Consider the following 26,538-nt stretch of genomic DNA (forward strand, 5'->3'; position numbering starts at 1 on the left):
GCTAATGTGCTTGTGATGCAGCCATAGGGGTTTGTTAGTCCTCCTGCCAATTTTCATAATATTTACGATTATTTAATATTTTCCAATATATCTTGTTTTGGTGATCTCTTTTATTTCAGTAATTTAGTGTTCAAATGGCTAAATATGATCACCATATGAATTGATAGGGAAGCTCTGCTAGACAAGTTTGTGATTTCTCTGTTTGCATGACTCGATTACTTGAGCTTGATACAACAACATATAACAGTAACAGTTGAAGAGTATAATCTTTGAAGTCACATTTTCAGCCATGTATACAGGCAATGGTTGCTAACTAAGCTTCTCAGAGGCAACGCTTTTTAATCAATAAACACTGAAGTACTAAACCTTATAAGAGAGAGGATCAACTACTAAAACCCTTGAGATATACTTGAACACGCAGTGGATGGAGATGCCCCAATTGCTAGTATAATTTCTGGACAATTTTCAAATGCGGTGCCTTTTGCTACTTCTAAATGACTTGAAACCTGTCTTGATTGCTGCCTTGGTACAAAAAAAGGCACCAGAGGCCCCACTTCTAGCATCCAGTGAAACCAATGAAAATGCTTATACGCATGTGTTAGAACAAACACCAATAAATACGAAAAAAAACAGACACATATTCGCACACAACACAGATTCAACGAGGTTCACACACCGATGTACTGTGCTATGTCCTCAGGCGAAGAAGAAAATGTTTCACTATTATACAATAAAGGTTACATTCAGATCGCTCAAATACACCCAAACTACAACAAGAACACTCACCCACAAACCCTAGCTCGTAAAACCCCCAAATGACAATACTTGCTCAACAAGACGATAGAACATTATATACACCTCCAAGTCGCGGGTTGGATCTATCCGCCAACCCCTCTGCTTCCATCACAAATATCAGAGAAAAAAAAAAATCTCATTCGGGTCGTCACCAAAATATATCGAAATAGGTCATTCTTCAAAATGGGGTCAAGAATTCAAGACAAACATAACACCATGACTTCCTGAGCAGTTAGTCATCAACAAAGTTATACATAATAAAGAGCTCTGAAGCTTTGGAATTATTATTATTATATATTTTTTTTTTTTTTGTTCCCTCCTGAGATCTTCTCTAATCTGTGCTTTGTCATCAGAGCTGCACAAGTAATAAAGAGCACCGCTTAAGCTTGAAATTTGTTCTGAGGTCAAACCATCAATGCAGGGAAGTGATGAAATCATTATGCAAACTTAATCTCACTGTAAGAAAAGCTCTCTTCATTGTAGCAATCACCATAGAGAAGTCAGAAGCCCACACCATGCATGAAGCCCCAAAGTGTAAAAACAAATCATTTTAGAGATCTACATATAGGTAGCCAATTAATTTGATTTTTTCGGCATGCTTAATCCCAGCAATAAAAGGGAAAATCAGATAGCCTATTTATCACATACCCTGCAAATCATTGATAAAGAAACACCATTTTGGAAGCATTTTAAGACCTGGAATTGATCCAAGGTAAGAATAAATTAACATCAATTCCATATCAAGTTTTTCCTTTCTTCAACACCTTTGATACGTTGTCATATGTCCAAACACACAAGGTAACCTGAAAAGTCATAATCAGGTTACCTTCAGTCCCAAAAACCACTCGATAGTAACAAACTTCAAATTGGACCTCATAATTAATGACATTTTTCTTGTAAATACATATGGTTTCTCTGTTAACATATACTAAAATTCAGTAGTCCTCAATGAAAATGCCAATGTTATAACATATTCGAAATAAAAGCAACATAGATGTATTTGATTCATTTTGAGTACAACCAACTACATACGATTTTTTGGGCTTGAAAAAATCTGCACATGGCATACTTGATAAATAACCCATTGTAGTACTGCTTGACCTATGAAGTGGCAACAGGTGTGTCAGCTTGTGCACCCCATTCGGTCCAAGATCCATCATAAACAGCAACATCAGACTTCCCAAGTCGATGGAGACCCTATAAGGTGATTGTAAGCACTCTTTCTAAATGTCATAATCCAGAAAACACTTTAGCAGATCTATAATTTCTCTCAAATTTTACCAAAGAAATCTCACCAGTGCAAGAACACATGCTGTCACACCAGTACCGCAAGATGTAACCACAGGTTTATCCAGAGAGATGCCTGAAAACAAAAAATGGTAAGAAGAACGAAAGTGGAATGGAGATCAAATATCCACTGAATGTCATCGAAGAAAATGTTGCAACATAATTTGGCCATATAAATATTCAGAATTCTATGGCTAATCATACAAAATATGCACTGCAAGTTCACAATATACATTAGTGTTCTATTATATTTCAACTACTGGAAGGAAAATGCAGTGAATCCATTAATCATCACATCAACTAAAGCACGTGGATGTGTGAGTATGTTTGTACTATCAAGTTAGTGTGAGATCTGATTCATTGTAAAAATCCAACCCTTAATTTCCCAACAAAACATGCCTGTGAAGGCTAGAATGTCAGAATACATAACATATGCGTACTCCCAAAAAAAAAAAAACATTGGCTTTGAATATAAAAAACTCAGACGCGTCCACCGGAATGTCTCAGTTTTGAAGCTCTTGAAAGCCGTGGTCAATCTCTGAAAACCAGTTCTTTACTTGGACAATAAGCCAAGGCATATTGGCCTTTAACCATCTAATCTTAAGGGATTACTGCCTCCCATTCCCTGCCCTTTTTTTGTAAAGCACACTGAATATGAACCGAAATGTTTTCTTCATTCCGACTTCACTTACGAAGTTTGGGCTGGCTCTTGAGAAGTTTGGCAGATCAACGGTAATGCTTATGCTCACTGAAGAACTTATTCAAGTCGAAAAGGGTTGTGTAATTGAAAAAGAAAAATATTTGGAAGTTTCTGCTACCAGCCAGTGACCTTTCAGAGCTCATGGAGGGAAAAGACATGACAGGGCATATGAGAACCTCCATGGACCCAGCCTGCATGGCAAATTGGCCACCAGAAGGGCTAAAAACATTTTTTGATAGATAAAAATAGAACTATTTCTTGGGCTTCAGTTGACAAATAAAATATCGGGAATACACCTATCCGATAATAGGTCGAAGCAGGCTCTCGACATTCTTGGGGTAAGGCTGCATAGTTGTCGCACCCTGGACCTCGCACATGCCAGAGCCTCATGCACCGGGTATGCCCTTTTTTTTTACACCTGTCTGATATTAGAGGCAGCTGGTTCTTTTATCCTCCCCCCCCCCCCCCGGGGAACCTTTTTCTGTGTAGTGTAGACATTTTCTTATTAATTGATAAGTTTCATGACTAACATATGGGAAAAAAAATCTAAAATCTTAGTTCAACCACACTAAACAATAATTCAATAGACAAATCACACTAATAATTTGAAGGTCACACCTTCTTGCTCAAATCGTTTCTGTAGCTTCTCTGGAGATAAAAGGGTCTGTGAATCATCCAATACCTGCAAGGGACCAGCACAAAAGTTACAGAACAAGTTCCTGGACCAAGATAAGTTTTTTGACAGACGAATAAATTAAGATTTTTTTATTTCAAGAGATTTGAGAAGAGCATGCAAGATGGATGCTACACCCTCAAGCAAGTAACACGAAACAAGGCCGTAAAATATTTCTACTAAATATGTTTCCACAATCCTGATTCCTGCAAAACAACGAAATAGTTCAACATCTGAGAGGCATGACAAGAGGAAACCAACTCAACCTTTCTCAAAATTTGCAAAATCCTTCCAGTTCACATCTTGATCTACGCTTTCAAACATGATTCAACTTTGCTTGTACTAAAAAATGTAATATACTGAATAGAGTTGAATGGTGAAATAGGATTCATGCAGTTGATTTAATTGAGATAAGTCTTCGAAGAGCATGCAAGATGGATATTACACCCTCAAGCAAGTAACACGATACGACGCAGTAAAATATTCCTACTAGATTAATTTCCACAATCCTGAACCCCGCAAAAGAACGAGATAGTTCAACTTCTGAGAGTCATGAGCAGAGGAAACCAACCAAACCCTTTCTCAAAATTTGCAAAATCTTTCCAGGTTAAAATCACATCTTGATCTAGAGTTGAATGGTGAAATAGGATTCATGTAGTAGATCCCATTTAGTTGGAATAAATCTTAGTTGAGTTGGCTTTTACATTTATTTCCCCTTTTTATCTTTCACCCACTTCAGGCTCAATTAATATCAAAATTTGCCCAATCTTCTCAAAGGTTAAATCCAATGACTTCAGGAAGAAATGGAAATTCGTCACTGCACTGAGGGCAAGTAGGAGATGCATCAAAGATGGCTAAAATAGGAAATTTCTGATCAAACATAGAAAATAATAATGAAAAACCTAACTGACAGATTAAATTAAAATATCAGATTCAGCTCAGAAAACACGAGGATCAAGAACTTGAAAATTGAAGAGACCAACATTTCCAAGAATAATGTAGATTCTATATGATGAGAAGACAGTAACGGTAGGCTGTTGACCTGACCAAAAGGAACACACTTGCTTCCTGGTACATGACCACTTCTTATTCCCTTTCGAGGCTCCGGTGCAGCTCCGTCAAACCTGCAAGAGGACCAACCAATAACATCTCCATCAGTTCAAGTACAAGATTCCACAAGATGTGGACCTAGCAGAATTCTGTTTATTTAGTCATTTGTTTCCTTGCTGATCCAGTGCATGTGAAAGCAGTTCCCTAACTTCAGCTGTATAGTTGAACTCAATGTAAAAAGGGCACCAGTTTCTATCAAAATTTGGCTGCATGTTAGATGCCGATTGTCCATATGTTTTTGGAAAACTAAACTACATTTGTCCTCGGAGTTTTATGTAATTTTCACAGCAGGAACCATTTGGGACGACGACAACCATGCCTGTGTTTGAGTCCTTGTTACTGAGGTTTTACTGGTGACTCCTTGTTCAGGCTCATTTTTTCGTTAATAAATCTCTTTCTTTCGCCAATCAAGGGAGAGAAACCAACACCACAATATGATTTAATTTCATGATTGCCTTACTCAAATCCTGCATCGTTTAGGATAAAAAAGCGTATTTCTGCACTTGTGAATCATGATACCCATTCCAGACTGCCACTACTTGTAGGACTCTAATCCCACATTCAGTGTTTATGCTTGACAATAGGATAGTGGAGACTTGAACTAATACCCAGTTAGACTTTATCAAAGCACAGTTGCCAAACCACATTACAGATTTTCCATACAAGATATATGTGTTGGTGGGTTTTAGAGAAAGGGATGTAAGTTTTTTTTTTTTTTTTCCACAGTCCAGTCTACTTGTTTGAAACTGTTCTACTTCATGCTAAATCATGAACAATTGATACTAATTGATACTAGTCAAGAGGAATGTAAATAGAACCTAAAACCTTAACATGGCAAACGTAAATAAGAACATTGAATACCTGGCCTTTGATCGAGCATCTACATGCTGGTATTCTTTGTCCTCGATATTTTTTCTAACCTGAAACCAATGGAATGAGGAGTGAGTTGCATGTAAATAGTGCTTCAAATAATACTCAATCATGCTACCCTTTAGGAGTTGGACCTCACCAACTTTTTGTAAGTTAGCAGCCTGATTCTCAAGGAATTTGGCTTATTCACCAAGCTATTTGAGAAGTCATCACCTAATTTTGAACAGAAGAAAATCTCCACCCCACCTTTACAACTATTAGAATTGCACTAGAAGTATGAAGTAGGAGGTATATAAGGTTGCAAACTTGCAATGAAGCAACCCTAATATAGAAGCATTTGAAAGTGTGAACAGTCCGAATCTACATCAACAATTAAAATTAATTCTTCCATCATCCTACTTTATTTATTTCAGTAATTTCAGAAAACTAGACCATTCAATCACCAGGTAGACAATATCTGTATAAACTTCGGTTGGTTGCATAGGCATCTCCTAAACCACCCCACCACCGCCCCAAAAAAAAAAAAATCCGCTACTTCCAGATTCCCAGTAGGGAGTGACTGGAAGAAGGAGCCAAATAATTCTACCTCCTTTTCCATAGGAAGCTTGCTACTATAAACAAAAAGCAATGGCTACCTAATGGAATTCCAGGTCCTAAACCCCATTTTGGATTATTATGGGCCAATCCAAGTGCCTGAACGGGTCAATGCGTAAGGGTAGTGACAATCTTAATCCAAAGATTGTAGTTTGCAACTTAGGTTTTTGAACTAAGGCATCTCTTTATAGAAAATCCTAATTTGATATTCCAGTTAGACTGATGAAATCAAGCCACATGATGTGATCCTAAAGGGTAGACTTTAAGTTCCTTAATCGCACAAAAGGACGACACTACAAAAGGCATAACCTGAAACCCCCTAGTGGTCAAAAGTTCCATTACACTTTACTGCCTACACTACTGACACACAATGGACCCTCACATGCATGGAATAAAATTACCCTCGTAAAGCTAGTCTATTGTATATCAAACTGTGAGTGTTTGGACCAGTGAATTGACTAAAATATTTGAAACACTTTTCAAATAATAATATTCAATATAATGTTACCGAGGCCCCGCATTCTGATCAATCACAATCTAACAACTCACTCTGATGGAGGGCCGATGGGGGTAGGGAAGAATCCCTGAGGTGAACTCAAAGTTGTAAGGAGAAGAGAAGAACAGCACAAAAGAGGGAAGGGGAAGACAGTCTCATGACCAAGCAAACCACAAGGTTTCAACCAATTAATTAATTCATCATTCAAAATCTGTTTGATACCTTGGGTTACATGCCTTTATATAATAAACTGAATTTAAAACTTGCCTAATTAAAATCCAAAATTGAAATTAACAAATTCTAATTACTTCCTAAATTCTAAGTAATGAAATTAGAAACAAAATAAACTCAAACTGGTAACTCCCTAATTGACTAAGAACTACCCAAAAATAAAAGATTACATATCTTCCCAAATAAAATAACTCATTATTTCCTAAATAAAGTAAATCCTAAGATATTCTACTAATCCCAAAAATCAAATTGGATCTGGTTCGTCTCAAATGAGATTTGCCCGAATGGTCAACCGGTTCAGCCTCAATTCTGCATCGACTCCCCCGATGTTGAGAAAAACTCGTCCACGAGTTTTAAAGAATGATAACAATAAAAACTCATGAACGGGGTAAATTGCTCATCATCTACATCGCGAACAAAATCCATAATGTGAAGCTTTGGAGGTGCATTCAAGTCTAGAAAATCACAGAGAAGAACGAATTCATGATGGTGAATGACTGGCACTGAATTGATGTCCTTCATTACTTGATCCACAATTTTCTCTCTTTCTGTTGTCATCACCTATTCCACAATAGGATGGTCTTCCATTTGTGTTGATGCCTCTAGTTCAACTTGTGGTTGTACTGGGGGTATCACTCTCTCTAACTTACCAATCCATGAAGATCAAATTTTCGACTCATGTGGTAAGCCTAGAAGATGCACATATTGTTGTCACGATCAAGAAAACCATCCCGTTGTTCCAACCAGCCTTGACCCGATTTAATGATGCACTGAGGAGAGTCAAACACTTCACAAAAAGCACTATCATAATAAGGAGGAACAAAAAATTTAACAAATACATTATCCTCTGGCTAAAAAACGATCTGATTGGTCATTGACAACATATCCACCACAAATCTGGAGACAAAATTGTCATTTAATTGCTCATTAATTAACAATCTAACAGGTTTTCCATTAGGCAACCGCACTTGAAACTTGAACACAAAGGAATCCATAACCAATCTTATGTCGGTATTGCTTATGGACCCATAAAAGAACAAATAATTCAACTTAAACAAACCAGTGGCAATATTGTAATTTCTGGTACAATTTAGAACCCTTTAGAGTGAAATAGCTGAACGGGACAGATTTGGAATTTGTCCTAAAGGAAGAGTTCAGTTCTGGAAATAATATGGTGATGGGGTTAAACTGAAATAAAGTTTAAATGCAAGGGGTTCTATTGTAAAAAAAGAGATATGGGCTTAGGGGTAAATAAGAATTAAACAATGGCTTAAGTGTAAAAAGAAGACTTTTGTTTCTTCTTCCTCACACGATAGGGATGAACTCAGCGGCAGAATCAGCTAACCTCAAAGGCCAAATCTCTCTCAACTGATGTCTGATCGAGCTGGAACTTCAAAGAGGGCTCTGATTATTGAAGACCTTCGAATACCCAACATCTACAACCAATGGAAATCTCCAAAACAGCAGATCAGATTCTGCAAGCCTCACCAGGCGATGGTTGCAAGTTCAGCCCTTGTTCAAAAAAAAGGCTCTTCACAGGAAAGGAGTTAGAGCTAGGGCTTCAAGGGATTGAATCGCCCCAAGGAGTAATACTCATGCCCCAAGTTTCAGACTGGAAGCTGCAGAATCGAGGGAGCTCGAACCTCCTTTCACTGGCTGTAAGTACTGCCTAGTACAGAACCTGAGAGAGCAGGGAACAAAGAAGGGGGTTGTTTGCTGGAAATCGGAAGGTTTGGGGTTGGGTTTGTCGACTCTCGTTCGACAAGCCCGACTAAATCTCTTTTTATTATTTTTTATTTTTTTATTTTTTTATTTTTTGGACAGAACCCTGGAGAGGGTGTGTCGGCCAAGATTTTGGAGGAAGAAAAAAGAGGTCAGTGGAGGTGGTTAAGGAAAGGACTCGATTTTTATTTTTTTTATTTTTTTATTTTTTTATTTTTTTATTTTTTTATTTTTTTATTTTTTTACTTGATTTTTATTTTTTTATTTTTTGCTGTTCTCAATCTTGGCAACAACCAGAACTAAGAAGGGGAAGAAGATAGGGAAAGATAAGAGAACGAAGGAAAGAATCCTTCAGCCCTGATACCACTTAATGGAGGGCCGATGGGGGTAGGGAAGAATCCCTGAGGTGAACTCAAAGTTGTAAGGAGAAGAGAAGAGAAGAATAGCACAAAAGAGGGAAGGGGAAGAAGGTCTCACGACCAAGCAAACCACAAGGTTTCAACCAATTAATTAATTCATCATTCAAAATTTGTTTAATACCTTGGGTTACATGCCTTTATATAATAAACTGAATTTAATACTTGCCTAATTAAAATTTAAAATTAAAATTAGCAACTTCTAATTACTTCCCAAATTCTAAGTAATGAAATTAAAAACAAAATAAACTCAAACTGGTAACTCCCTAATTGACTAAGAACTACCCAAAAATAAAAGATTACATATCTTCTCAAATAAAATAACTCATTATTTCCTAAATAAAGTAAATCCTAAGATATTCTACTAATCCTAAAAATCAAATTGGATCCGGTTCGTCTCGATTGAGATTGCCCGAATGGTCAACCCAGTTCAGCCTCAATTCTGCATGACACTCACTTGGATGTTCACCCTTAAAGAGGTGTGGAAACTCTGTTGAGTGTCACCCTCATTCATGCTTATACTCGACACACTGAGCATCCGATGTGTAGTCATTTCTATCAGTAGAAATCAACATTGGATCACCACAAAAGCATAAAATATTTATGGAATAGTAACATACTATTAGTAAGTGCCTCTTGGGTATGGGAAAAGTAACAAACAGAAATTCCCATTGCGAAAAACAATTTGCAGTGAACCAAATAGTTAACAAACTCCAAACCACACTCAGAAATTAAGTTTTGATCCTAACAGTAAGTGTATCTAATCAAATCTGAAAATTAGTGCTAAACAGAGAGAAATTTAGTTACTCACAAACCTAGGCTCAGATCATCCTAGTAAGCTGGTCAAATGTAGCTCCTCTAGGGTCTAGAAAAACCCCAAAACAATGGTCTTGTATGGCTGCAGATGATGAGATATAATCCTAGGCAGGAATTAGGATTTAACGTAGCCAATTGGGAGAAATTTCACTACACCAAGCCCAGGCATCAGATGACCTTGAAACTTGGGTCGAAGGACCCTTTTGTAGTCCTCAAAGATTCCTCAAAAGGGCTTCTGAATTTGACTGCAGGTTGGGGTAATCTGAGGAAGTCGATCCAACTCAAAACCCTGACACTGGATTGTATCGATTGGGAATTCTACGCTGTTTCTTCAAACTCAAGCTGCAACAGATCTTCAAGGCTTCAACAGGCTTCAATTGACCCCTCAAACACTCTCTCACAACCACAAAACAAAGAAGAGAAAATAGGGGAAGATAGAGAAATTATGGGATAACTGTGGATAAGGGTTAGGCTGTCTCAGCCCTTGGGCCTCTCACCTATAGCTATCTCAGCTGTTGAAAGAAGAATTATTTCTCAAAAATAAAGCAAACATTGCTGGAAAATTTCATTATTCAAGAGGTGTTTCAGAAATTACAATGGCCTCTATTTATACTTGAGGCTTCGACTAAATTACATAGAAAGTTCTAAATTAGGAAACAACTGAAAAAAAAAAAGAAACTAAGACTTGAAACTAAGACTTTAGGAAACTTATCTTCTTAAACTCAATGGCTTGCTAGCTAAGAAACAAGTAAATAAAAATTTATATCATCTAGAAGGCTAAACAGCCGCACAAGGCTTTGTTTTGACCAGTGAACACAAGAAATAAAGTCCACCAGCTGTGCCAAAATCGATGGAAACAATAAACCTTCTAGAAGCACCAATCAGCCAGTCCAAAAGGCTGGTTCTGGTCTGGCTCGGTGGACCAGCTCAAGGGGCTGGCTGGTCTGGTTCGATGGAACCAGCAGGAGCCTTCTTCCTCCTCCTTCGACGGTGCAGCCCAGTCAAGGGATCAGCTGCATCACTTTCAATGATCAATTTTCAACACATTAAAGTGTCCGCATTTATATTTCCGTTCCAATCTCTATTGAGGAAATATACAATGCCGCAACCCTAGAACAGAGTGATCAACTCTGTCCATAGTTGAGAACGAATAATGATAAAAGTGGGCAAATGCACATTAAAGAAATAACTATAACAAACACATAATAAAATTATAATAATTAATTCAATCGCATTAAATTGGATTTGATGGACATACATCAAATTTCAGTAAATCCAACAATCTCCCACTTGTAAATCAAAGCCAATGCCCAACAACTCTAACACCCATGTTCTCAACATATTTACTAAAACAACCGGTTTAAGTCCCTTTGTCATAGGGTCAGAAAAATTGTCTGCAGAATCAAACTTGGCAATGGAGATATCGTCACACTATATGATACATAATTCTAAACATAATATCTCATCTGAAAATGCAATTGATACATTTAGATTTAGACAAAATGCTTACTACTAGGGAAACAATGGGTTGAGAGAGAAAGAAAGATAACCATTTCACATTTCTATAAAATAAGAAACAGTGGCTAATGAAGAACCAAACCTGTTCAAGTGTCCAAACAAGATCAGGCTGAAATTTTGTCTGAAAAGTAATAGGGGCAACCTGTAAAAACAAGAGTGCAATGAGTAAAAAATACTCAATAGAATCATAGACCAAAAGCAGACATGAAAAACAGAGAACTGTTAAAGTTGTTGGAACTTGGAAGAATTTATATTTAGCAGTTACCACACAAGGAAGCCAAGAACCAGGCATCTAGATTCCAGCTATTGAAAAAAGTTAGAGACAAACTGTTACTGCAAATAAAACCTGAAGGACATTTGAAGGTTCTGTCTGCACAAAGGAAGTTAGTCACCAACCAAATCCAAGTTGGGTAGGTCAACCAAGTGGTTGAACTGGTAACCGGCAAACTGGTTCTTTTCCTAGTTTGCCATGGTCAACTTCAATAACTGTGGAAAGGCAGTTCCTAATAGAAGTCAAGGCATCGCCTAGGCAGGCGCCTAGAACACCTTGTTGGTGTCGCCTTGCGTCAGGATCCCCTCCAACTATGCCTACAACAGCACATTTTAGTCTTAAATTTTTATTTTATTTTTTTGGTAGAAAACATTTTAGTCTTGAATGATTCCATAAATGAATGGAGACTTGCTAAACTACAGAACATAAAAAGCATCACATAAGCAATTTAATGTTCCACTATAAGCACAATTGCAATCTTTATATATGAAAGAGCAGTTCTACCTCCTTTTCACTTCATGTACTCTTAATTACCTACTTCCCCCCACCCCCCCCAAAAAAAAGCAAAAAAATAAAAATAAGTAAAGGAACAAGGAGAGTACTGATAAGTATGTAAAATCAGTAGAGGCTAAGAAATAAGAAAATAGTATAAAGGATGCAAAGGTAAACTACATAATTTGTATTGGATAGAATATATAACACACAAAGCAAGACATCAATATCATGTCCAGATGGATGAATAACTTACTGTCATTCCCTGATAAATTTTCTCTATTGCTTCAACGGAAGCTTTGACTTTCAAAATAGCGTCGCCAGAAGCACTGGATTCAACATCAAAACCTGAAGCACGCCATTGTGGCAAGCCTCCATCCAACACCCAGACTCTGTCATGCCCATATACTCTGAACATCCTTTCCATTGATCACATTTAAAAAAAATCAGAAATTGAACACAGATGCTAAAACGCAAGGAAGGTTATATCTGCTAATAAATGATGAAAGATTTTTTGTCTCATGCACAAACTTACCACCAAACACGAGCTGCACTGAATATTCCTTTCCCATCATAAACAACCAAGCCATCTTTGTTCTGGATGCCAAGCGCAGAAACTGCAGCAGCAAAAGCTTCCTCTGATGGCAACATGTGTGGCAACTGATCCAAATTGTTTAAATTAAATGTAAAGATCATCTGATAGATAATTTATTTAAGAATAATGACATCAACAAAGAAACACAAGAACCCAAAAAATTGACCACAACTTCTCAGCCAGAGGCATACTGATAGAGGACAGCATGTAATGGGAATGCATGATTGTCCCACCTACAAAATCTCTCAACCTAACAGACAACCCATCTAGATTGTTGCAGACAACGAGTTAATCATATCCTTTTTCTTGGTCACAACAGCATTGGCAAAACCATCCAAATAAACTTATTTTCATCTAATATAGTGAACATGTAAAAGGACCATGTATTGTTTTCTATATTAATTTGTCTGTCACAACATGTGAAATTAAAACTTCATAATAAAAAAAAGTGCATCGGACAAGCAAATATACATTATGATTAAGCCATTGTGTCAATATACAACATACAATATACCATATGACTGAGTTGTAAGATGTGGCCGATCCAAAGGATCCCATATTGATCCAATGGTGGAAAGACTAAATCATCATCCTAGATGGCTCAAGTCAAGGGCTCACGAAACCAAACTTGCTTAAGGGACCTAGTAGCTTAACTTTTCCCTAGCAATAAATGTGCAAAGAAAAATATTTTAGGATATCAAAGAAAGCATCTCACTTTTGTTGATCGATCTGATATTCCATCCACATCAAAGAAAAGGGCACGGGGAATGTGTGCAACCTGTATGGAAGATAAAATAAAATGAAATAAAAGAGTAAGACAACAGCACCACTTCCACAAGTTGTAACCGAATTGCAGCTGAAATAGTAATCTGGAATATGCACAGAAAAAATATAGAAGCGATCCAAAAGATTAACTGATACGGAAAAGTTTCTTTGAGTTCTGAAGTGAAAACCATTAACAAAGTCTGTTGAGCTATTAAGCACAATCTATAATAGTAGTTAACGATGCAATGACAAAGGTGTTGGTAAAATCATAAAATTAAGAATAGGTCAAACAGAATCATAAGGTGCACCTGATATTCTTGAATTGGATTCCTTTGCTCATCTGGCATGTACCAGGAAGCATCCAAAACCTGAAAAAATAATTCAATAGTCAAAATATGAAGGATTTACACAAATGCATCTACATACAAATAGAACAACAATATTACTTCCCAAAGGTTCCAACAAAACAAACTACCTCAGGACCATAAACATGTACAGCCAGTTACCTCCATCTAATTATGCCACAGTGTATTCAAACTTCAAATATTGTTGTCAAAAAATTCCCTCCCTAATTGGTTAACACCTCTCTAAAAATCATTTTGATCAAGTACGTCCAAAGTTGCAGCCCTCTCAAGAGAACCCATGCAATACACCAAGAAACTGATCCTTAAAATTTTTCTTTCCATAGTTGAGATATCTAGTTAGTTTGTTTAAACATAAGATCCTCTTGGGTAGTGCCCCAGGCCCCCACCAGTCCCTTCACTAGTATAGAGAGTATCCCTCATCTTTTTGGAAAGTTTCAAGATCTTTGATAACTTCATTTTAATCACTCCACCATTCGCTTACATATGTAAAAGAGAAAAACTATTGATTTTTCTTCTTGTACTAGCCTCCACACAGTTATGCAATGTCTATTGTCTGTCCCCTTAATTGAAATTCTACCAGCTTGTGACATATCAGTTGGTTTCTCCTTCAAAAAAGACATCCTATGTTTTAAATTAGGACTTATCTACATTTATATATTCTTTCTCTCTTAGTCCAGATATAGGATGACACAAAAGTGGGTGCTGTAGACGGCTCCCAAAAGTTGTTCAAAGAACATTTTCATCAAGTAAATCAGTAGAAGAGGAAAGGAAAACTCAAGACACTTTCCAGTAAAAAGTCACAAAAATAGTATCAGGAACCTTTTAATTTTTAAAAAGCAAACAGTATAATAGTATCGAGAAATGTCAACTATAAGAGAATATAGTCTCAACAATAAACCACCTTCACATCAGGCTCCTTAAGGTTAGCATGAAGCCAATCAACAGAAACAACAGGATCTTTTGTGGACACAGATTCCGTTACGAAAGTTGCTTTTGCTCCAACTGTTGAAGAAGCCATAACAAAACGGGCCAAACCACCTGTTGTAGATAACAGAGGGGATTTATCAACCCTTCTGTAAAATGCTTTCTGAAAACAGGAGATAAAACAACATAAGAACTCAGCCAAGGGGGAAAAAAATGGGAAAACAGTTCTAGGTCATATAATAACTAATAATCGAATTCATAAGGGAGAATACTAAAGCAGGAAAAAAAAAAACTCAATTCAACAATACCCCACCCAATTTGAATCTAGTTCTGCCTTTCAACCCCATCCAAAGCCATATCTTCTGTTAAAAAATTGAAGTTTTTTCAAATTTTTTTAATGAAAATAGTTTTTTCAAATTTTTTTAACGAAATTAACTAGTAGCCTTCCTCTCGTCATCCTTATTTTTTCAAATTGCATCATATGATTTCCGCTCACTGACATTACATCACAAAAATTAAAAACATCAATAAACCACACCGCTAAGCCATTTCCTAAACATGAAACACACATACAATATATATATATATATATATATATGTACATATGAATTCTGTTTGTCATAAGTGATCTGATCGTCTCATAGATGAGACTCGATTATAAGGTAGGACCACTTTCTTGGTGCTACAGCGATCAAGGAAAATGGATGTAAACAAATGGAACACAATGTAGTGACTCATTTAAGTGGTAAGCTCAAGCCCAACAATGTTATATCCTTCTCAAGGCCATCTTTGCTCATTTATCGCTTGATTTAGGCTAGGTTATATCTTGAAGGTGACTCCAATATATGAAGAATTGTTCTTTAACTCTCAAAGAAATGAGCCAATTTCCAGAGGAATAATTAGCATCTAAAACAGCAAACCAAAACAATGAGGGGTCACATTAAAGCATGGCTAACTATGGAACAATTTGACGACATGAGATCATCCAAAACACATGGAAAATATATATATATATATATATATTGAGTGAGGGGAAGCTTGGGTTCTCTTTTAGACCCAAAAGTGGGTTTCTTTTTTCTTCTCTTGAGAATGAATGCTCTTCTTCAGTTCTTAGTCTTCACTTTTGTCCTTGTGGTACCTCTCCCCTCCCTCCCCTACCCCCCCCCCCCCACACCCCAAAAAATAATAATAATAAGGCAATTTTTTTGTGAAAAGAAAAAAAAGCAAATAAATAAATAAAATCAAGTAAAACAAATAATATTCATGCACGGTAGATCAAAGAAACTGAATCCACAAGGAAACCAATCATTATAAACGAGAAAAATAATAGTAGGCAGATACCCAATAATATAGGATACCAAGAACATGAAATCGATAAACCCAAACCCACATAACAACAGAGAAAATTCAAACCCAATGACCACAGAAGGCGGGTGATATAAATAAAAAAAAAAAAATCAACCCTTTACAAACAAATTAAAATCAATAATAATCAAAAGTACTAAACCAAATAGAGAAATCCAATCTTCCAAGCATGCTTTAACTCACAAAAATCAAAACCCACAAACAGAAACAGATTATATGCAAGTCCATAAACAAGATTCGAAACAGAACAGTCGAAAGATTGAGAACCAGAGTATCTAACTTACATTGACAAACGAACTGTAAATTGGTGACTTCTGCGTGTAAGCAATCGAAGGTCGAATCGACCGAAGTCCCATAAGTGTCCTCGTTAACAGAATAGAAGCCATTTAATCAGAAACTTTTCTTAGAACATAAAATTTGAATAAATATATTGAAACCGAACAGAATCTAATGCAAGGATCCAAGCATGGCTGTCGATCAACTGCAGCAGTAGCAGCAACTAAGAACCGAGAATTGAGAATTGAGACTTGAGACTTGAGACTTGAGACTTGAGACTTGAGAGTTGAGAGGTAAGAGCAGAGCCGCAAAGGGCTTTTTTGCTTCGAAATCCTAGGCCTTCAGTGTGGAATTATTATATAGAAAAGAATTCCTACTCAATTTTGCAGACCATGCTGTTGGCCATTTTCCCCGGTCGGACCAAGATGGTTTTTAGTTGGTCCACCTTTTCAACGTCACATGAAAATTTGTTGAAAATTTGTAGGTGGTCCATTTATTTATTTATTTGGATAAAGTTAGTTTGGGATTCATGCAATATGAAATTCTTGTTTTACTAATAGTGATCACTGCCTCGTGGGATGGCCCCGGCCCAGCATCAGTGCGAGGCCAATGAGAGGGCACACTGAGCATCAATATAAATAAAAATTTTTATTTTAAAAGAGTCTTGGCCATAATTTCACTTGCCCTGTGTCATCCAAGGCCATCACATGTAGGTTCAGTCGGTGAGAGTTTTCCTTTTTTGTGTTTTTCTGGGTGGGAGGGTGGGAGGGTGGGGGGAGTTGGTCTTGTGCTACTTTATTGATTTTCCGCTCTATCTCGACTGTCCACACATCATCCGATGAATGAAACTACCTCAAACACCAACGATCTCTTCAAGGTGGAAACTGGTGCTAGTGCATTTAGAAAGAATGAAATGTTAAGGGTGTTGGTTGTTGCTGGATCAACATAATCAAACAAAAAAAAATTTATCCCTTGTATATTAACTTCAATCATAATTTATAAGGTAATTTATAGTGTCACCTCCTAGAGAATGCCAGTGTTATAGGAACACCCCTGCTTAATACCAATTTACGTTCAGACCCCTTGTCGTCAATCTTTGTTACAGAATATACATCAAATGCTGACATCAACATTTTACCCTTAAACATAGTGAAGTACCGAAATTACCTTCCTTACATATATTCCCCAAATCCAGTTCACCACAACCTTAACTCACTGTCACTTCTAACGGTTCACGAGTCAGTCAATCCTCCTTCTATGACTACAGGTATGGACATGTAACAGAGAAAACTTTGAAGAACAGAAGACTTCAGAACTGGGGTATGATGGGCTCGTTCTCCTTCTTATGGTTCGAAAGGTATGAACTTTTTTTTCTCGCTGGTTTGTTGTTGAAGGAATTTTTGTTTTGTTTTTGTTTTCCCCCTATTGCTGATCAGTTTCTTTTTCTCGGGGCATTCTCTGTTGTCATTCAAGGAGGTGTTGTTCATAAGGGTCTGCTACCACAGGACTATAAGTGGGAAAGACAATGGCTGCTAGTGAGTAATAATAATCGTTCAGAAGACCCCAAAGATGCTTGCTTTATATGAACGAAATATTGATGGTCATTACTCTGTTATGGGGTCAAGAGTTTTTTTCTTAACTAAAAAGATGGGAGTCAAGAGTTTTTTGGGATAGTTCTGTGTGTATACCACCCATTTGGTAGAATTCAATTACAGTGGAAGCAAATGCTGAACTGGTATTATTTTTCCACCTTTTTATGGTAGAAGAGAAATTGAATTACTCAAATTCGAACAGGTAACATTCTTAAATCTAAATTGATAACACGAGCTAGATACCTTAACTGACTGTAAAAACTTGAAAAGCCTTGACAGCACTGGGAAGGAAAAAGTGTAGATTCAGTAGCAAACAGAGGCAGAAAACCAGAAGTGAGATTCAGCAGCAAATAGAGGTAGAAAACCAGTAGTGGTGGAAAAACAGAGAAAAAAAAAAAAAACAAACAAACCTTCAGTGAGCTGTTCACGGCGACCTAAGATGACAGCTATGGATGGTAGCACTTCTCACCGGCAACGGAGATAGCAGTACTCGGCTCAAACTCGTGGCAGGTATGGAGAGAAGGAGATAAGGAAAGAAGGAGAGAAAGGCGGAGAATGAAATGGTAATATGAGAAAGAGGGGTATTTTTCAGATAATGAAAATGGTTTACATATCAGTCTTTGACTCATAAGGGCTAAAGCATCATTTTCATAGTATAACTTAATAGAGACTAATGGTAGGAGGTCTAAACGTAAATTGGTATTAAGCAGGGGGTGTTCCTACAATACTGGCATTTTCTAGAGGGAGGCGCTGTAAATTACCCTAATTTATATTGTTTTAAAAAAGAAATAGCATGCTTGTTAGAATTTCTTAAAATAATTTTACCTTGTCATCGATAAGCTTTAAAAGCATTTGGTCGTAGTCTATCTAATCTGTGAATCGATGAACTCCTTTAAAGAAGCTACTTATGTTATAAAGATATAATTTCATGATTATAACATATTTGTTTGTAACTCTATCCATATCAATATCAAATTTTAAATACATTATTTCATGGCCTAAGACATGATATGATTATCGTTTAGCTCTACTGAAAAAAATGGTAGAAGTCATAGAAAAGTTTATAATGATGATACCATGTTATAGTTTAGGGGTCTCAAAGATTCTTTTTCATGTCTCTTTAGATTCTTCATCCAAGTTTTAGGTTTTCTCATGTGAGGGGTTTCCTTGATGATTGATCAGAGTTTGTAATCTCCTCCTCATCAAGGATTCAGGATTTGAGAAAAGTTAGGTAGTACTTCATCTTCATCTTTGTAACTTGTTAAAGGTAAATATCAAAGAATGAATTTTTTTTGGTCTCAGCTTTCAGTTGCATTGTTTGCTAGTTTGGAGATGAACTTTTTCTTTATCAGGGAATGAGGATTTTATAATTTTTTTTTTTTTTTTAGTAAATTACATCCCCCCACCCGTATTATAAATCACCTCTTGTGTCTTTAAAAATTAAATCCCTCTCTTATCAGTTGACGGTGTTAGTGTGGTGTTAGTTTTGAATTATAAAAGACGATTTTAGCCTTATGAATTATTCAACCAAAACAATCGCCTATTTTACCCTTATTGTTTTTTGAACCCTATTCTCCCAAAATTGAAATGAGAAATGTTGTGCTCACCATCTCCGGGAGTGATTTGAAATACGAGTAAAATACAGGGGAGGGGATGTAATTTACCTTCTTTTTTTTTTTAAAGCTTTCAATTGCTTTGCTGGTTTGGGGACATAATTTTTCTTTGCAAGTTCTTATTGCATTGACTCAGTCGTGCTCTTTGTAGTGAATATTGTGCCTCCCCTATTACACACCTTTTATAAGATAAAATTTTTAAAAAGCTAACACTTAAATAGAGAGTGACAAGAATTTATTCTATTTCTATTCCCATGTCACAGGGAGATGTGGCCAATGTAATTATTGGATGGATAAAACACCCCTTGGATATATAGGTGCCAAATCTCTTGACCCATTGTAACTGAAGGTTCCGCTATCTAGTAAATTTTCCCTCAATATGTTTTCACCTAGCTCTTGTTTGTTTTGTTGTATAATTATTCATACAAATGATATATTTCATGTAAAAAATTCTTTTTTTCTATATGTTAAAGACAAACAATGTGTTGCGTATTGATTGTCCTTGTTGGCAAACTTAGCAACGTGTTAATAATGAGGTGGTCAATGATGATGTCGTGATTGTGTATGATCACTAAGCTATCTTAATAGTGCTAAGAGATGTGTCACACATTACATGTGTGAAAGTGGAAGTAGTGTGTGAAGAACCCTTCATTAAAAGGGAAGGAATCTTTGTTTTATATAATGGCAGAACGTTTGAAGGTATTTTCAAAAATCAAGATGAAAGATTTAAAAAAAAACATGTACATGTGAGTTATAGATCCTTGAGCTCTGAGTCTATAACAATTAGAATCACGTCGATTGGATATCAGAGTAAAACGATACGATATGTTCTTCAAGACAACGTGTAAGCTGAAAAATGCAATGTCTTACACATTAGTTTGGTACAATCCCCTTTTTGAGATATATTCATTACATCTGAGTTGAATGTATAAACATGAGAAATGTAGTTCTTTGAGTTCTCTATCTATAGGAAAAATAATCAGGTCAATCGAAATATGGACCAGAGAGATATGATTATTTTCGTATGATCGCTCTGAAGCAGAGCCAACCCAAATTCTCACGACAGGTTCATTTCTCATGAATTCGAATTAAATTTTGAGATATTTTGAAGAAGAATTAGACAAATAATATTTCTATAAAATTTGTTGATATTTGAGTCTGCTTTCAGAAGCCATAAGAATCATTTCATTTTGAGCTATATATAAAAATTTATGACTCCCGTACTGAGATAAGATCAATCTATCAAAGTACATTCCAGTCTGAACCGGGTGGTTAAACCTACGCGATATTCAGGCTTTTGTTGGACCTTATTGATCACTATCGTGAACGAATCAAAATAAACCCTAACTAAAACTATGAGATAGTGGTAAGAAAGGGTCTAACCCACAGAGAACTAGAAGGCTAAATCTACTAAAATTGAGGTGAATGTTGTTTTGAAAATCAATTTTATAAATTCAGACTTTAAATTAAAACTAAATGAACCAATTAACAAAAAAGAATTAATGAGAAGAAACTATCATTAGGTCTTGAATCCGTTTTGGTATTATTACCAACTGGTTCATACTTCGTTTCACTAAAACTATAAGTTCCAATGCAACTACGTTATTAACTAGTCCAGGAAATCGATCTCCCAAACCCTTTGGTACTTGTCGTATTCTTAATGGGGACACCTCACCGATCTTCCAAGCCTATCTGGTACTTCAGAATTCTATGGTCATCATACTTCCCCCTTTTTGGCACAGCATTTCTGTTGTGGCCCCACATGTTGTCGGGGTCCGCTCTGATACTATTTGTAACACCCTAACCCCATTAACCTTGCACAATATTGTCCTTTTTGGCCCATGGACCTCAAGGCTTTAAAAAGCATTGTGTCATGTTAAGGAGGCTAGAGGTTATTAACTAATGCAGAAATCTCTCCCTAGACGATGTGGGAATAAAGTTTATAAACTCTCACCAATCTCCCAAACTCCCTGATACTTGCCGTATTCTTGGTGAGGACATCTCATTGATCTCCCAGGCGGGTCTGGTACTTATTGTATTCTTGGGTCGTCATAGAGAAAGATGTGCATGTGATGTGGTAGAGGTGGACTTGGATTAAGAGAGTAAGGGGAGAGATCAACTAAAAGGTAATTCTGTGGGAGAGAGGTAATCGATTAGATTAAGGAATAAGATAGAGAGTGAGCTAACCGATTGGGAGAGAAAGTCTAGGGAGAAATAGATACCATCAGCTATAGGAGACAAAATAGGAAAAAAAGAAGGAGAGAGGGAATGCGTGTAAGATGTAGGAAACCGTGGGATGGAGGAGAGAAAATTAGAGATGAAAGAGAGATGAGTTCGGTGAGAGAACATGGGAGATGTTTTAGGTAAAGTGGGAGCGATAGATTCCTATTCTATTTTGGATAAGGAAAGAGAAGAATATGAGATAAAATAGGAAAAAGGGAAGAAAGATGAGATATAGTAAGGTAGAAGTGAGGGATGTATGGAAGAGGGAAAGAGGGAAAACCGTCCTCAATTTCCTTTTTGTATTTTTCACTTCTCTTTTTCTCTCAAAAATTTCAATTCTGCCCTTGATCCTTTACCTTTGCTTCTATACTGCAACATCTCCATCCATTTAGCATCAAACCTAAGCACATCTCTTGACAACCCCACAACCAAAGGTTATCCCAATATGTGGTCAAATATGAGTGGTTTAATTGTATGAATAATTGTAACCCAATCACACTCCCCAACTTGCATTTTTGCTCGTCCTTGAGTGAAAGACAATAAAAACTACTCTGGTTATCATGCAATTAGCTTAATATAACCACTCATAAGTAAGTAAGAACATCATCAATGAATCAATAACAAGGATTCTAAATATGCCAACAATTCAACCCAAAGTTAAACAAAGAACAACTTTCTCGTCTAGTCTAGCCAACTTTTACTGTTTCATTCAAAATCAACCATCGTAGCTAAGTCATGAAGTCCAAGTGCTATACATGCCATCACTTTTGTCATGCAACTATCAATTTTTTTTTTCACAATTACTCTTATATGTACAATGTTCTGACCTATTAAGCTTTTTAAATGGGCTCTGTAGCCAGCTTTCGGCCAATTGCTCTCAAGCCAGATGGCTTTAAGGAATTAGGTGTAGAACACCCCTCGGACTTACTACAAGCCAAGACTAAATCAAAGTTTTCAAATTTTTCTCAAACTGTTCAATCTTTTTACACGAAACACCATGTTTGTGACATAGAGCCCCGATTACTCAGAAGATTTTTTTTTTTTTATAATATAGACATTCCACCTGTTTGACGCAAATTTCATTATGGCAAAGAAACCTGGTTACTAGGGAGGAAGCCATAATGCATGATTTAAACATTTTTAATACAAAAGGCTTGTAAAGTTATACAAGGATCATCATAAACATTCACTAAAATGGAAATTTCGGATTCAAAGCAAAAAGTTAACCAAAATAGAAGAGTATTAATGTTCTAAGTTTAACCAACTGTTAAATACATCAACACACTTAAAAATCACATGCTATAACTCTTGGTAAAGACCTTAAAAGTTCTAGAGTAGAAAAATTAAGCAGAAAGGTGCAATCAATACCAGAGTTCAAGTTCAAATTGTTCATTCAATTAAAAATTTCACCCTCACTCCCTAACTTAAATAACATTGTCCCCAATGACATGTGAAAGAATAACACATAATAAAGCAAGGGGAACAAAGCAAATCAAAGAAAAGGAAAGGAGTAATACAACCTAATGGAGCAAAGTGCTACTGCTGCTATCTGCACCAACTTGGCTACACTCCACTACTAAACCTGAAAAACACAACTAAACAAAAAAACGAAGTAAAATGGTGGATTGCCTCCTACAAGCGCTAAGTTTACCGTCTTCAGCCAGACAAACAATGGAACTCAAAAGAAATCATAAATTGGATCAATCAAATCAATAGACTCAGGGACCTGGCCATCAGTAATACCATCACATAAGGTTTAAGGTTGCCCATTAACCTGAAAAGTGTGCTCCATCTTAGGATTTTGAATTGTAATAACACCATGGGATGACACTTTTGCGACCACAAAGGGGCCATCCCTTATAGAGCGAAGTTTACCAGGAAAGCGGCGTAGCTTGGAATCGAAAAGCTAAACTTTCTAGTTAACTTCAAAAGACTTCTGGACAATATCTTTATCATGAAAAACCTTTGTCCTAGCCTTATAAATTTGTGTGCTCTCATACGCATCATGGCGCATTTCTTCCAACTCTAAGAGTTGAAGACAACTGTTGGAACAAGCTTTGACCACATCAAAATTAAATATTTTAATGGCCCACAAAGCACGGTGTTCCAACTCAACATAAAAGTGACAAGCTTTTCCAAATATCAATCGGTAAGGGGACATGTCAATAGGAGTCTTATAAGCAATACGATTGGCCCACAATACGTTATCTAGTCTCACAAACCAATCCTTCCTATCAGGCCTAATCATTTTCTCAAGAATGTAGTTGATCTTCTTATTAAACACCTCTACTTGACCACCAGTCTGCAGATGATAAGGTGTGGCAACCTTATGAGTAATAGAATACTTCCACAGTAGAGCCCCGAAATTCCAGTGCTTAAAATGGGAGCCACCATTACTAATGATGGCACGTGAAAATCCAAAATGTGACTCTATACAAACTTAACTACCACCTTGTGATCATTGGTTCTCGTGGCCACTGCTTCCACCCATTTAGACACATAATCTACTATAACCAAAATATACTCAAAACCAAAAGATAGAGGGAAAGGTCCCATGAAATCTATACCCCACACATCAAAGATCTCAACAACAGGAATAGGATTAAGGGCATCATGTCTCTACGAGACATATTTTCAACTTTCTGACATTTAATATAATTACGGCAAAACTCATGAGCGTCTCTAAAGATAGTAGGCCAAAAGAAACCACTCTGTAAAACCTTGGCAACTATTTTTTTTGCCACAAAAATGACTTCCATATGCAAGAATGTGACAAAAGGTAAGGATACCATGAGTATCTAGGAATCTTAGAGAAGCTTTCCATCCCTTTCTAGTTAAGGGAGGTAATCTCTGCTCACAAAGGCTTTCAGGCTTTGAATTTCAAGGTCAGAGGTTTGTGGCTGTGAATTTCTCTTCCTTTTCCTGCTTAACCCAAAGACCTACCTAGTATGGTGTAATGGTGGTGCCTGTGAGGGGCCAATTGGGGTTTCATATGGGCTAGCATCTATTGGGTTGGGGCCAGTTTGCTTGGGCTCATGTTGAGAGTAGAAGTGTTGGTAAATTGTAATGGATGTTGGAGTGGGTAGTTTAAGGCCAGGCAAATCACTGCAAGTAGTGTTATGGGTGATGCAAGGCATGAATTGATTTGATGGCTCAATCGGTGCTGTAGCATTCAGTGGTTGAGCACAAGGAGTGGTGGGAATAAGAGGTAAAGTGAAAGGCAATGGTGGGAATGAACCAAACACCAATCTAGGGCCTATATTGCCATCCAAAGGGATAGGGTTGCTGACTTGCAGGTTGTTGGAGTTGTCAAAGACTGATGTAATGGGGTTTATTTGTTTCTCCATAAATAAAGAAGCAATAGAGAAATCCTTGGTGTCCTCCATCTGGTGTGATTGGAAAGGAGCTGGATGCCCCACCACGGGTTGCATATCTGTAGGTAAATGAGGACCATCCCATACATGGGAACATCATCACTGTGGATGGGAATGCTCTGATTCCTTGAACTAGGACCAGCCTCACCATTAATCTACTGGGTCGGTGATTTAGACAAAGGTCAATTATTGACCAGGATTGGTGGAGTTAAGGCATTGTTGAAGTAACCTTTTGCTCCATAAGTTTTCACCCAAAAATTGTTCTCGGCTAGGGATAGGATTGGACATCATGTTCATATGGTCGTTACATTGTATGCAACTAGGGATGTGATTTCGGTACATAAATGTAAGTACACATACTATGTGTGTATAGAAAAAAATCTGGTAAGAATCTCGCATGTGTTACTGTCAGTTGTGTGAGGACGAGATGTGTCACTTGACCTTTGACCTGAGAGATCTATTTGTTGCAATATTGTATCACGTGTTTTGGTAAACCAATGATTGATATCCAACAGACTATATATCGGTATGCTGAACACGTGGTCACACAATGTTAATGAAAGAGATCATCAACATGGGATTCATTGCCCTTAATTGGATAATATCAAGGAGAGAGGATGTCTGTACCTGATCGAACAAAAATCTGGTACCAGTTTCATTTTTGTAAATTATTTATAAAGTTAATTTTTAATATAAAAAATAATATTTTATTTATTAAATTTCATTTGAAATCTTTTTTCGATATCCGATCATGTTCACAGAATCTCTGAAACAGACATGTACAATGAATTGGGTCTAGACAATATTAAATCTTGCATGACAAGATTTGAAAATATTAAATGGTTAGTTATATTTTTATTTATAATAGTGGATAAAATATAATTTGATTATATTTGTCACCCATAATAAGAAAGATAGCAATCCCTTTTAAATTCTACCTCTTCCCACTTTAGAATCAAAGTAGTTGTTCTCTACCACCAAGATTTGGCTTTCTTTGTTTAGGAAACAAAGATTTGACCAAAAAAGAAAACCCTAAAAATGAGTTTTATTATATAAGGGGCAAGGGAGAAAGAGATTTAACTTTTTTTTTTTTTCTTGGAGCTTCCTCTCTTCTCTCCCTCCCTTCTCTCCTTCGTGAGTGAGTGTGTGTGAAGGAGAAAACTTTAATAGTGGATTGCTCTTCTCCAATTGAATTTGGATCGTAGTTTTAAAGTGTTGAAATCAATCCCTATGGTTGCTCAAGTATGAAAGAACTATTATCTAGAGGAGGAACTTCAATTGTTGTTCTACGTTTAATTCCCATATAATTAATTTATTGTACAGTACTAAAGTGATTCCGAATACAAGAGATCCCAATCCGATCCCTTCCGCTACGCTATTGGTTTTAGCCAACAGTAGCTTCAAAAAGTCATCTCCAGAAAAGATTTTATGGACACTGTTCACCCCCCCCCCCCA

At 36.7% G+C, this 26,538-nt stretch overlaps 1 protein-coding gene across 1 annotated transcript; it reads right to left on the reverse strand.

Annotated features, from left to right (window-relative positions):
* Nucleotides 1-1,644: 1,644 nt before the first annotated feature.
* On the reverse strand, nt 1,645-16,620 carry LOC122093747 (thiosulfate/3-mercaptopyruvate sulfurtransferase 1, mitochondrial-like). Its single transcript, XM_042664213.1, has 12 exons — nt 16,290-16,620; nt 14,618-14,803; nt 13,660-13,719; nt 13,302-13,364; nt 12,527-12,651; nt 12,248-12,410; nt 11,311-11,370; nt 5,427-5,485; nt 4,498-4,579; nt 3,401-3,464; nt 2,091-2,158; nt 1,645-1,992 (listed from the first exon to the last, which is right to left on the reverse strand). The coding sequence occupies exons 1-12, from the start codon at nt 16,389-16,391 to the stop codon at nt 1,897-1,899; spliced, it is 1,128 nt and encodes a 375-aa protein (XP_042520147.1). The 5' UTR covers nt 16,392-16,620; the 3' UTR covers nt 1,645-1,896.
* Nucleotides 16,621-26,538: the final 9,918 nt, after the last annotated feature.

Source organism: Macadamia integrifolia, chromosome 11, assembly GCF_013358625.1.
Source record: "Macadamia integrifolia cultivar HAES 741 chromosome 11, SCU_Mint_v3, whole genome shotgun sequence".
Classification (NCBI taxonomy): Eukaryota; Viridiplantae; Streptophyta; class Magnoliopsida; order Proteales; family Proteaceae; genus Macadamia; species Macadamia integrifolia.